Here is a 13,706-nt window from a genome sequence, read left to right as displayed (position 1 = left end):
GCTACACATGCTCCATCTTTGTAAAGAAGCAATTTTCCTACTGGGCTCACAACCATAAAGCAGGCAGTCCTATTCAAAGTTGTTTTTTTAACGTTTATTTTAAAAATCAAAACTAATTTTAAAGGTAAGGACCAGGATGCACCCTGTTTTCAATTAGGACCAAGCTCTTTTCTCTCTCTGTTGTTTTTACTTTTTCTTTTCCAAGTATACAAGACCCCAGAAATCCTTCTGAGATTTTTTTAAGTTTGAACAGAGGTTGTGCTTCACTGGAAAAGCTCTCTGAAGAAGGTTCTTGAGACCTATGGAACTTTAGGTGGCATTTAAGTTTCTGTAGTGCCTGGACTCAAACTGGTCTCACAGCAACCTTGTGTGTTTGGGCAGAAAGAGGGTGAAAAGAGAATAGATATGTTTCAAAAATTTTGATGATCTTTTGTTTAAAAAAGAAAGAAAGAAAAAGTATTTGAAATGTATTTTATTGATGTTGACGTATCTTTTCCCAAAGATGGGTGCAAGGATTCCCCAGGCAGAATGTTCATTTTGTCAGCGACAGCACCATTTGCTACCCTTGTGGGAATTTCATAATATTTATTAATATTGAAACCAAGAAAAAGACTGTACTCCAGTGTATGAATGGAATTGTGGGTGTCGTGGCAACTAACGTTCCTCATGAGGTTGTGGCTTTTTCTGACCGGCGGCTGAGACCCCTCATCTACATATACAACTTTCCTGGATTAACCAGAAGGATCAAATTAAAAGGTATCTTACAAGACGCTTCCTCTGCCATGACTGAAGGATTTTGTTTTAAGATGTGACCAGATCTAGCTCTTATAAATGAGGTCTTTTTGTTTTTGAAGAATTGTTTTTTCAGTTTTGGTGGGTTTTTTATTTGTTTTGTTTTTTGGTAATACACATTTATAAGGAAGGAATCAGGCTGATCACTTAGAATTTAATTAAGTAGGCTAGAACCTTGCTACTTAATATGTGGTCTGCTTACAATTAGCATTGCGTTACCTAGGATGCTTATTATAAATGCAGAAACTCTGCTGTCATCCAGGACCTACTGAATTGTAATCTGCGTTTTAACCAGATTCCTTAGGTGATTCATACGCACGTTAAACTTGAGAATCACTGGGCTAGAACACTCTGTTAGAGCACTAAATGTTGTTTGTAAACCTTTTTCAGAACAGTATTTTCTTTCCTTATGATTTATGGAAAATCTAACTGAATGGATGTTGTATAACTTCTAAAGATAAGTCTCTTAGCCTCAATTTCCTTATCCATGAAGTGGGGATAATGGTATCTACTGTTAAGGCTGTGGTGATAATAAATGAAATTAAGTGTAACATATGTAATTATATAATACATTTCATATATATATATATGAAGTGTATATATATATAATATATATATGTCATATATACAATGTCAATCAATGTTTCCTACAATTTAAGTTATTATTGATTCATTCATAGATATATCTGACCCAGGCTGGGCTGTTGCACATATACTAGGGCCTCCATGTAACGATTCCCTCATTTAACACATCTTGGACAGAAAGCTTAGGAAGTCTTGAGGCTGGTCTCAGTTCTGTAGCTTATGATCAGAGAAGTGTTTGGATCATGCCAAGGATATTCACTGTAATTTAACATTTTATTTGTGGGGAAATTTGTCTGTGTTCTTAACAGACTAAAACAACATTTAAAACATAACCCATTCATACATTGGGAACCGTCTACAGGCATATCTTGTTCTATTGTGCTTTGTTTTATTATGCTTCATAGATACTGCATTTTTTACACATTGAAGGTCTGTGGCAACCCTGCATTGAGCAAGTCTATTGACACCATTTTTACAATAGTATTTGCTCACTTTTGTCTCTGTGTCACATTTTGGTAATTATTGCAATTTTTCAAACTTTCCCCATTATTATTATATTTGTTATGGTGATCAGTGATCTTTGATGTTACTATTTTATTTGTTTTGGGGTGCCACAAACTACGCCCAAATAAGATGGCAAACTTAATCTCTAAATTTTGTATATGCTCTGACTGTTCCACCAAACAGCCATTCCCCTGTCTCTCTTCCTCTCCTCAGGCCTCCCTATTCCTTAAGACACAACAGTATTGAAATTAGGCCCATTAATAACCCTACAATAGCCTCTAAGTGTTCAAGTGAAAGGAAGAGTCGCACATATCACACTTTAAATCAAAAGCTAGAAATAATTAAGCTTAGTGAAGAAGGCATGTCAAAAGCCCAGATAGACCGGAAGCTAGGCCTCTTGCACCAAATCATTAGTCAAGTGGTGAATGCAAAGGAAGAGTCCTTGAAGGAAATTCAGAGTGCTACTCCAGTGAACACACAAATGATAAGAAAGCAAAACAGTCTCATTGCTGATATGGAGGAAGTTTTAGTGGTCTGGATAGAAGATCAAACAGCCACAATATTTCCTTAAGCCAAAACCTAATCCAGAGCAAGGCCCTAACTCGCTGTAATTCTGTGAAGGCTGAGAGAGGTGAGAAAGCTGCAGAAGAAAAGTTTGAAGCTGCCAGAGGTTGGTTCATGAGGTTTAAGGAAAGAAGTCATCTCCCTAACATAAAAGTGTAAGGTGAAGCAGCAAGTGCTGATGTAGTAGCTGCAGCAAGTTATCTAGAAGATCTAGCTAAGATAATTAATAAAGGTGTCTACGCTAAGCAACAGATTTTCAATGTAGATGAAACAGCCTTCTATTGGAAGAAGATACCTTGTGGGACTTTTATAGCTAGAGAAGAGAAGTCAATGCCTAGTTTCAAAACTTCAAAAGATAGGCTGACTCTCTTGTGAGGGGCTAATGCAGCTTGTGACTTGAAGTTGAAGTCAGTGCCCACTTACTATTCTGAAAATCCTAGGGCCTTTAAGAACTGTGGTAAGTCTACTCTGCCTGTACTCTACAAATCCTGGACGACAGCAAATCTGTTTACAACATGACTTACTGAATATTTTAAGCTCACTATTGAGACCTACTGCTTAGAAAAGAAGATTCCTTTCAACATATTACTGCTTATTGACAGTGCACCTGGTCACCCAAGAGTTCTGGTGGAGATGTACAATGAGATTAATGTTGTTTTCATAGCTTGCTAATGCAACATCCCTTCTGCACCCCATGGATCAAGGAGTAATTTCAACTTTCAAGTCTTATTATTCAAGAAATACATTTTGTAGGACTGCAGTACATACTGACTCTTCTGATGGATCTGGGCAAAGTAAATTGAAAACCTTCTGGGAAGGGTTTACCATTCTAGATGCCATTAAGAACATTCGTGATTCATTGAAAGAGGTTAAAATATCAATATTAACAGGAGTTTGGAAGAAGTTGATTCCAACCCTGATGGATGACTGAGGGGTTCAAGACTTTAGCGGAGGAAGTAATTGCAGATATGGTGGAAATAGCAGGAGAACTAGAATGAGAAATGGAGCCTGAAGATGTGACTGAATTGCTGCAATCTCATTGTAAAACTTGAAGAGATGAGGAGTTTCTTCCTATGGATGAGCAAAGAAAGTGGCTTCTTGAGTTGGAATCTATTCCTGGTGAAGATGCTGTGAGGTTGTTGAAATGACAAGAAAAGGTTTAGAATATTACGTAAACTTAGTTGATAAAGCAGTGGCAGAGTTTGAGAAGATTGACTTTAATTTTGAAAGGAGTTCTACCCTGGGTAAAATGCTACCAAACAGCATTGTGTGCTGCAAAGAAATCGTTCATGAAAGGAAGAGTCAGTTGATGTGGCAAACTTCATTGTCTTATTTTAATAAATAGCCACAGCCACCCCAACCTTCAGCAGTCACCACCCTCATCAGGCAGCAGCCATCAACATGGAGGCAAGCCCCTCCACCAGCAAAAAGATTATGACTCACTTAAGGCGGAGATGATGCTTAGCATATTTTGGTAATAAAATACTTTTAAATTAAGGAAATTATTTTTTAGACATAATGATATTGCACACTTAATAGACTACAGTATAAATATGACTTTTATATGCACTGGGAAACGAAAAGAATTTGTTACTCACTTTATTGCAATATTTGCTTTATTGTGGTGGTTTGAAACCAAACCCATATCTCCAAAGTATGCCTGTACATGGACCGTAACTACCCTTCATCTTTAAAATTTCCACAGCTTTACAGAAATAGAGACACAGATGTAGAGAACAAACTTATGGATACCAAGAGGGGTGGGGTGGGATGAACTGGAGTTTGGGATTGACATGTATGCACTACTGTGTATAAAATAGATAACTAATGAGAACCTGCTGTATAGCACAGGGAGCTCAATGCTCTGTGGTGACCTAAATGGGAAGGAAATCTAAAAAAAGGGGACATATGTCTACATATAACTGATTCACTTTGCTGTACAGCAGAAACTAACACAACATTGTAAAGCAATTAAACTCCAATAAAATATTTTTTTAATTAAACATAAAATTAAAAATAATTTCCCCAGCTTTATTATTTGGCTGTAGCCCTGTACAAGCAATTGAAAGTTAATTCAAACAAATAGCCAACATTAATATTGAATAATGAAACTCTAAAGACATTTATAATAAAATTAGGACTAAGTCATCAAGGATGCCTGTTGTTACCACTAATATTAAAACCAACGTGGAGGGGCTTCCCTGGTGGTGCAGTGGTTGAGAGTCTGCCTGCCGTTGCAGGGGACGCGGGTTCGTGCCCCGCTCCGGGAAGATCCCATATGCCGCGGAGCAGCTGGGCCCGTGAGCCATGGCCGCTGAGCTTGTGCTCTGCACAAGTGAGAGGCCCACGTACCGCAAAAAAAAAAAAAAAAAAAAACAAACCAACGTGGAGTTTCTAGCCAACGCAACAAAATATGAAACTGAAAAATTATACCTATGGGAAAGGAGTTAATGCATAATAGTATACTGGGACTAATAAAATAATGCTCAGTAAGATGCTGGTTTCAAAATAAATATCCATACAATTAGAAGATTTAAACACTTAGGAATACTCCAAAGAAGAAATGTGACTGACCTTAAGGAAGAAAACTACAAAAATCACTGATATAAAATATTTAAACATAGGCATATTCCTGCATGGAGAGTCCAGTTATTATAAAAATATTTCTCATATCTTCACAGAGTATAATTCATAGGTTTGTCATATGTTTTAGAGAGCCAGGAGTACTTAAATGAAATGAATATTCTTCCAGAACAAAAAGTAGAGAATGGGAATAATTTGAAAGAGATTGATGCCAAGGGAGAGGGCCCTCTTAGCATTACGGTGCTATAGTTATGTAGAGTGTTGTATTGGTGCAGGGATAACTCCATCAATGGAAGAGTTGAAGGCTGGGGACAGACTCTAGAATATATACAGCTAAGTATATGATGAAGATGCTCCCCTACACATACGCACACAGTAGATGATATGGATTATTCAACAATGGTATTAAAACTATGAGAACAAAAGTATCAAGTTAGGTACTCATGTCATACTGTACATCAAAACATATATCAAACAAAAATAAGAGTTCATTATAAACAACAAACCCATTGAAAAGTAGAAAAAACGTGGTAGAAAACTGAAATAATTTGAGGATGGGAAAGAACGTTTCACACGAAGGATAAAATTTTAAATAGACATGTTTTTGATTACATACAAATTTAAATCTTATGAACATCAAAAATACATGAAAAATTAACAGGCAAATAATAAACTGAGGGAAATATTTGGAACAAGGATAACCAAACATTTTCAGAGCATTTATGAAACAATAAGAAAAAAGACAGATATTCATTAGAACAATGGAACTTGCCCAAACTACAAGACTACCAACGACCAAAAACATAAAAACTCTTCCATCTCAATATTCATTTTAAAAAGTGTCTTTTAAACCAAGATGAGGTTATTCTGCTTATCAAGTTCACAAATTTTTTTAAAGTTCCTAATTGCTAGGCAGAGTGCAGTGAAATTGATAGCATTCTTTTTTGTTGAAGGTGGGGGTAAAAATTGATACAAAGACATGAATGTACAGACAGACATAGAAGGCAAAGCCTGCATCTATGGAACCACACTGAAGAAGAGCAGATAAAGGAGGGGAAACCAGAGGCTCATATGCAAGGAGTCAGAAGCCGACATTTCCCTGTTTTAGCATCCTCGTGATGCACATTTTAAACACATTGTTGCTAAGACTTTTAATGTCACGTTTCATTTCTTCAACTGTAGGTACAAATGAGAATAGACCTTTTATAGTTGTTCCAAGAACTGGAAGATACTAAGCTAAGGGCCAGATATGGCCTAAGAGTCAGAGATATGGAAGTAAGCTAGAATTACTACAACTCCCCAGGGTTTTTTCAAGTTGTTAGAATAATTTTTCTAATTACTGTGTTTCATATAGTTATGGAATATTTTATGGTTCTTGGGCCGTTTCAAGCCAAATGGGGACATACATGGTGCAGCATGGTCAGTTTTGCACTGAAGACTAGAGAGAGTGACCTTGTGGTCTTAATTCACTCTAAAATCTTTTAAACATGTATCTGAACTTAGCTCATAGCTTTCTGTTAATAGTGTTAGAAATCAACCAAGACATCTCTTATTCCAGGAGCCAAATGCTTTTGAATTACGTAAAAATTATTAGATAAGGGAAATTAAACTATAAGACTATAGTTAATCTGAACATAATGGTTAAATCCTCGTAATGGATTTTGTATTTTAGGCAATGTTCTTCTGGACTACACTTTACTTTCGTTCAGTTACTGTGGCACCTACCTGGCTAGTTACTCCTCCCTCCCAGAATTTGAACTGGCCCTCTGGTAAGTTGCAGCCTCCTGCAGAATTCCTTTCATTGGGTCACATTTTAATCCTGTCCTTCTGGATTGTAACAAAGGACATATACATGAAAAATCCAGAACAAGGAAAAATGGAAGGAATAAAAGTCCTAATCATAAGGTTTAATATAGTCACTACTTTCAGGCAGCAAATTGGCAGGGCAAAAGCTAAAAGAGCTTAATTACCGTCTTTCTCTTTTTGTTAACCTGTTATAATATTTCCTTCGTCAGGTACAGAGCACATGGATAAGTACATAAAGTTTCATCTTTTCTTAAAACAAATTGTACCTTTGAATTATTTTCATATTTTCCACTAATGTTGAAATTAAGATGGTCTCTATATTAGAGCTCAGTCTGAGTAATTGTTTTTAGGGACGTTGGAACAATTATATGTTCAGAGAATGGAACATTATATCCCATTTTCCAGCTGTAGAGGAAATACTTGTGAATAAGACACATGCCTGGTCTTTTCTGAGTCACTTCATGTGGCCACCTTCAAAGCTGCACTCGCTCTTCCATCCATAATATAAACTGCTTCAGGGGGGGAATTTATCTTATTAAGGGGAAATGCAGAATGTTCCACCAATGGTTGAGGACACTCCTTACATACCAGCATTTCTCAGGAAAAAATGTAATAATCTAGATCCTGAGAACAACACTTAGTTTATGCAGAGTTACTTTTTTAAAAAACAGCTTTACTGAGGTATGACTGGTGTATAATATACTGCATACACACACACACACACACACACACACACACACACACACAACTTGATAACTTTTGACTTACCCATAAATCATCACCATAATCAGGATAATGAATATATCCATCACCTCCAAAAGTTTCCCTTTGCTCTTCAGACCCTTCCTTACTGGCTCTTGCCACACATTCCTATACACCATCGTTGCCCTGCCCCTCGGCCCCAGGGAACCACTGATGTGTTTACTCACACTCTGGATTACTTTGCTTTTTCTAGAATTGCACATACATTATATACTCTATTTTTTGGTCTGGCTTCTTCCATGCAGCACAATTATTTTGAAATTCTCTCATGTACTGTGTGTTTCAATAGTTCATTCCTTCCTATTCCATGGTATGGATGTACCACAGTTTGTTTACCCACTCACCTGTTGATGGTTGTATTGGTTTTCTAGGGCTGCCATTAACAAAGGACCACAAACGGAGTGGCTTAAACATAGAAGTTTATTGTCTCACAGTTCTGGAGGCCTGAATTCTGAGATCAAGGTGTCAGCAGGGTTGGCTCCTGCTGAGGACTGTGAGGGACAGTCTGTTCCAGATTGTGAATAACTGTCTTCGTGTTCACATGGTGTTCTCCTTGTATGTGTATCTGTCTCTTAATTTCCCCTTTTTATAAGGATACTAGTCATATTGGAGTAGGGCCACCCTAAATGGCTTCTTTTAATTCAGTAAAGACCCTCCTTCCAAATAAGGTCACATTCTGAGATACTGAGGGTGAGGACATCCACCCTTGAATTGTGGGGGACACAATTCAACCATAGCAGTACTTAAAGGATGAGTAGGAATCAGCTTTGTGAAGAGGAAAAGGAAGAGGATTCTAAGCAGAGGAAAGGCATGTGCAAAGGCCATGAGGTCAGAAAATATGGTGAGTTTGCAGATTTAATTAAGAGATCATAATGATGAGGACAAGAGATCAGCCATGAGAGGCGAGCCCAGAGGGACAGTCTGAGGCCAGCTCATGAGCAGCCTTGTAAATATGTGACCATGTAGTTTGCCATCCAAATGAGGACACTTGTGAGAGTGAAAGGGGTATGTTATCAATAATTAATACAGAAGGATACTCACCCTATGTATGAGTCATGCTAGTAGGCACATCCTTTATCCTAGAGACATTGGGAGACTATTAAGGATTTTAACCAGGGATGTGACATGATTAGATCTGCATGTAAGGACACTCCTAGTCACATCATGGAAGGATGTTGGAGGGAAGTAAGCCATGAACATCAGTTAGGAGGCTGTGGTGGTCCAGATGAGAGATGGTTGTGGCATGGACTGGGGTGGTGAGTATAGGGACAGAGAAAAGTGGAGATGTTTAGGAGGCAGTACCATGAGGCTGGGTGACCGACTGAATGTTGGGCGTGGTACTGAGGGAGAGGGACAGTTGAGGGTTTTACCCAGAGTTGTGACTTGGGAAACTTGAGGACGTTGTGGTGCTTTTCAGAAAGATATAGAGAGCATGGGTGGAGGGAGGTTGGACGAGGCAATGGGGAAGATGAGTTGGGACAGCTGAGTGTGCCTGAGATAAAGAAATGGGGATGTCCAGTTGGCAGTTGATATATCAGTTAGGATTTAGGTTCAGTTGCTGTCACAGAAGCCCAAATCACCCTAAAGAGGTGGCTTAAACAAGACTGAAGTTTCTTTCCCTCCCATGCAGCGGTCCAGGTATGAGCAGCCCATGGCTGGTCTGGTGGCTCCCCAGTGTCTGGGACCTGTCCACCCTATTTTGTTGTTCTCCTACTCCTAGCATGTTGCCCTCATCTCTAGTCTGAAGTGGGGCACCAGCCATGTATTCTGGGGAGCCATGTGGAAAGGAAAAGCATAAGGGGAAGGACACAAACACTTGTTGGAATGCCCAGCCTGGGAGCTGCACACACCACTGCCACTTAGATCCCACTGGCCATCTTAGTCACAAGTCAAATCAAGCTGCAAGGGAAGCTGGGAAATATGGTCCTCACTGTGGGTGACATGTGCCTGGCTAAAAACCAGGGGTTCTGTTACTCAGAGGAAGAAATGGAGAACAGATGTTGAGAGACACAATCTGTCACTGTCCTAGATAGCCAGACCCAGAGCACAGGAGAGAGGGCTGGAGATTAACATTTGGTTGTTGTTACATCAGATTAGTAATCACAGTGCGAATAGTGGATTAGAGCACCTACAGAGGAACCTCAGACAGAACCTAGAGGAAGACCAATAAAAGGGATTGAAAGAGGCAGAGGGATCTCACAGGACACTCAGAAGGAGCAGTCATGGAGCAAAGAGGGACAGAGGCATGGAGGTTCCAGAATACGCCTCAGCCTGGATTCCAGAGAAAGCAGAGCCTGAGCCGGAAGCTCACCAGCGACTTCTTTAGGAGGGAGTAAAGTTCCAGGTGGGAGGCAAGCTGGAAAAGGGGGCAGGGAAGGGGAAGGAGCCAATGTGAATGCACATTACTTTACTGGGTACCACTTGGCTGCTCTGTCCCACAGGTGGTCTTCTGAGAGGCCGTAATGGACTCCTGTGAACATGGACAGTCCCTGGGCTATGACACAGGGGGCTGGGGAAGGGAGAGGAAGATATGGGAACTTACCCACCTACTCCCGTTACCCTATCAATCAAAGTTTCCCTGCCCAGGGTATTAACTCCGCCACACTTTCAGATTTATTGCAACCTGGGATGGCCCTGTGCGTGTGGAGCGGGCATGAGGTGTGCCCGTGAAGTTAGTTGAAGTGTAGACTGCTGGACAGCCACCGAGTCAGCTAGGCAGAAGAGGTGGTCCAGGTCCCAGAGACAGTGCGAGGCCAACAGGTATGGGGTGTCCCATAAGAGCCGTGTGACAGAGAGTCCAATAGTCATCCCAGAAGGTAGTTGTGGTGAGCGGAGTCCAATTCTGCAGAAGTGAAGTTAGACAAGGACTGAGAAGTGCCTGCTGGGTTTGAGATGAAGGCGGATGTCAGTGGATCTTGGAGACACACAGCTTTGTCAATGGAATGGTGGTGATGGGATGCAGATTTCCTGGAGTGAGGAGAGAGTGGGCGTGAGAAAGAGGAGGCGGTGAGTTTAGAACAACTTGCTAGGGAAGTCTGGCTCGAAGGGAGGGAGAGAGACGTGGAAGGGTGAGACTGAGGGAGGGCTTTTTTTTTTTTTTTTTTAAGATAGTACAGATGAGTGCTTAATTTAAGTGCTGACAGGGAGGAGTCAGGAGAGAAGGAGAGTCTGAAGGTGCAGAAGAGAAGGAACAATGGATAAACTAACGTTCCTAAGAAGTCAGGACCTGTAGGGTCCAGAGCACAGGTGGTGAAATTGGCCTTAGGCAGGAGGAAGGATATGCCTTCATTGTAACAGAAGAGGAGAGGGAAAGAATGATACAGATCCTGGCAGGTCACTACACTCGCTAGCAGAAACTTGGAGGAATTCTCAGCTGATGGCCTCTGTTTTCTTTGTGGAAATCATTTACTGAGAGTAAGAAAGAGGTGGAGGAGTTTGAGGCTTCAGGAAAGTGGAGAGTATTAAAAAATCAGCACTTTAGAGAACAGGAGAGAAAACCAGCCAGAGAAACATAGCAGGACTGGAGGTGGTATAGAGGGTCCCTGGGGGTGGTAACCATGAATTTATAATGTCACTGACACACTTAGTCCTGTGATCTTTCTTCTTTTCTCTCAACTGCCCAGGCTTTCAGTTGTATCCATCCAGGGTTGATGGGTTTTCCCAGGCATCTGAGGCAGAAAGTCAAAAAATCCAGGGAACCAGTGGTACCAGCAAGAGAATGGTTGATATTGATGGATGGGACCTTTGTGACGGGGATGGAAAGAGGTGGAAGCAGGAGGGAGCTGATAGACAAGGCGAGCTCCACACCTATTAGTTCCAATTCGCAAACCACAACCCTGAATGGAGTTCTGGCTCCATTCAGGAGTCAGACAGCTCAACATTAATTTTTTTTCTGTGTATGTCATCTAGCAAAGGAACTTTCTCGTGATAGGCATTCACGATATTCTCTCAAATAGGTAAATGATTTAGTCTGTTTCAAGGTACTAGTACTATGATTTTAAAAGCTCAGTAAATGGTCTACTGGCATCAGTGTGTACAGCACGTCTCGATCTATGAGGAGTACTCGTGTACGAAGAGATTTAGGTACCTACACTTACTTTTCAGCAAATGTGATGATATATTCCATTTTCTAGATTTGAATGGGTCAAATCCAAATTTGATAAGGAGATAAAACAGCCTTAGTATATTGAAGAGTAATATTTTAAAATAGTTATTTTGCTTCCCTAGGAAGGCACACTATAATGATAAGCATGATTATTTATAAATTTGATATTAAGATCATAGATTAATAAGTTATATCATAAATTCTCAATTTATGTAAATTGTTTTCAGATAATTAGATAAATGTTCTCAAGATATGAAGTTCATAAGAATTATTTTTCACCAAACTCAATTTTCCTCTCAGGAACTGGGAAGCGGGTGTCATTTTGTGCAAGAAATCACAACCCGGTATAGATGTGAGCCAGATGACTTTTAACCCCATGAACTGGCACCAGTTGTGCTTGTCAAGTCCAAGTGCAGTGACTGTGTGGACAATCGAAAGAAGTAACCAGGAGCATTATCTCGAAGCAAAGTAAGAGACTTCATTGCAACACAACAAAGTGGGGATTTTTGTTTGCATTCATGTAACGTGATTGGATCAGTCTGGTGAATTAAGTGGCCTTGTACGTGCATCCTTTTTTTTGTTTGTTTTTTAAATACTTTTAAATTAAGTTTAATTGGAGTATAGTTGATTTACAATGTTGCGTTAGTTTCTGCTGTACAGCAAAGTGAATCAGTTATACATATACATATGTCCACTCTTTTTTAGATTCTATTCCCATATAGGTTATTACAGAGTATTGAGTAGAGTTCCCTGAGCTATACAGAAGGTTCTTTTTTTTCCCCCTTCCTTATTTATTTATTTATTTATTTTAAGCAGGTTCTTATTAGTTATCTGTTTTATACATATTAGTGTATATATGTCAATCCCAATCTCCCAATTCATCCCACCACCATCACCCCACCCCCGCTGCTTTCCCCCTTTGGTGTCCATACGTTTGTTCTCTGAATCTGTGTCTTTATTTCTGCCTTGCAAATGGGTTCATCTGTATAAATGTGCATCTTAACTTAAAACATTCTTTCTACATATATCAATATAATTTCCATGGAGTGGTTGTTTGCATTTCGAAAGGATTCTCTGTGCTTTGATTTCCCACTGAGTTTCTTTTAAATATCAAGCTTTTCCCACATGGTTTAAATCAAAATTGTATTTGCTCTTACTATTTCAAAACATTCCTATTGTGTATATATATATATATATATATATATATATATATATATATATATATATATAAATAATTATTTTTTTAATAAAAAGGTCATGTTATCACTTTTTGCTCCTATTACTTTGATGCCCAACTGAAATCTCAAAAATAAGAAATTTTTAGATATGGGAAGTGTGTAGATTATACCTTCAGCCACATTATCTGTAAACAAAAGGGTAGTTGCATGTAGTGAAGTCATGGAATTGCCTGTTTAAATAGAACTGGGTCAAAGAGAACTTCTATGACCAATGTCCTGGTGATAGCTGATAATAATGGTACCTTTGTTGAAAAGAATTCAAAGACTCAGGGTGCCCCTGAGCTGACCATTCTCATCATACTCCCCAAAGTCAAAGACTAAGGAAACGTTGGACATACACATCCTTGAAATTGCAGTTTTTGAAAAACTGCCTTCTTAAAGAGCAATGTAAAGTTAGTAAATGAAGTTTTCTAATGGAAAACCCTGAGAGGCACTTCTTTCTCCTCAGTATTCTTTATGTCTCAATTTCATTTTTACAAGAACCCATTGAATAGCCAAATCTGTCTCAAGGCAGAGTTGACAACACTGTACCTTTTTATAAAGTGGGTAATGTCTCTATCAGATCCTCGCCACGGCAGGCAAGTAATTTATCACATCTTTCTCTCCTTTTGCTTCCCTTGAATATGCTTCTTTAGCTCTGAATGTTGAGTTGTGATTTTTCTATAGGCAAATAAAGTGGGAGGCAAAGTGAGTGGATTGTCCTGGATCAGAAAACAAGCAGGATTTGAAAATAGTTAAGTCTTGCATTTGAGTAGTAAGTACTGTTT

General features: G+C 39.3%; 1 protein-coding gene across 1 annotated transcript in view; it reads left to right on the top strand.

The window, feature by feature from the left end:
* CFAP43 (cilia and flagella associated protein 43) overlaps positions 1-13,706 on the top strand; it is a 101,093-nt gene that overhangs the window by 1,028 nt on the left and 86,359 nt on the right. Inside the window, exons 2-4 of the mRNA XM_032609327.1 lie at positions 503-756; positions 6,701-6,797; positions 12,002-12,169. Coding sequence (XP_032465218.1) covers positions 503-756; positions 6,701-6,797; positions 12,002-12,169 — 519 coding nt within the window. The remainder of the gene's footprint in view (positions 1-502; positions 757-6,700; positions 6,798-12,001; positions 12,170-13,706) is intronic.

The sequence above is a fragment of the Phocoena sinus genome, chromosome 16, assembly GCF_008692025.1.
Source record: "Phocoena sinus isolate mPhoSin1 chromosome 16, mPhoSin1.pri, whole genome shotgun sequence".
In the NCBI taxonomy this organism is placed as follows: domain Eukaryota; kingdom Metazoa; phylum Chordata; class Mammalia; order Artiodactyla; family Phocoenidae; genus Phocoena; species Phocoena sinus.
This window is presented reverse-complemented; position numbering and strand designations above follow the sequence as displayed.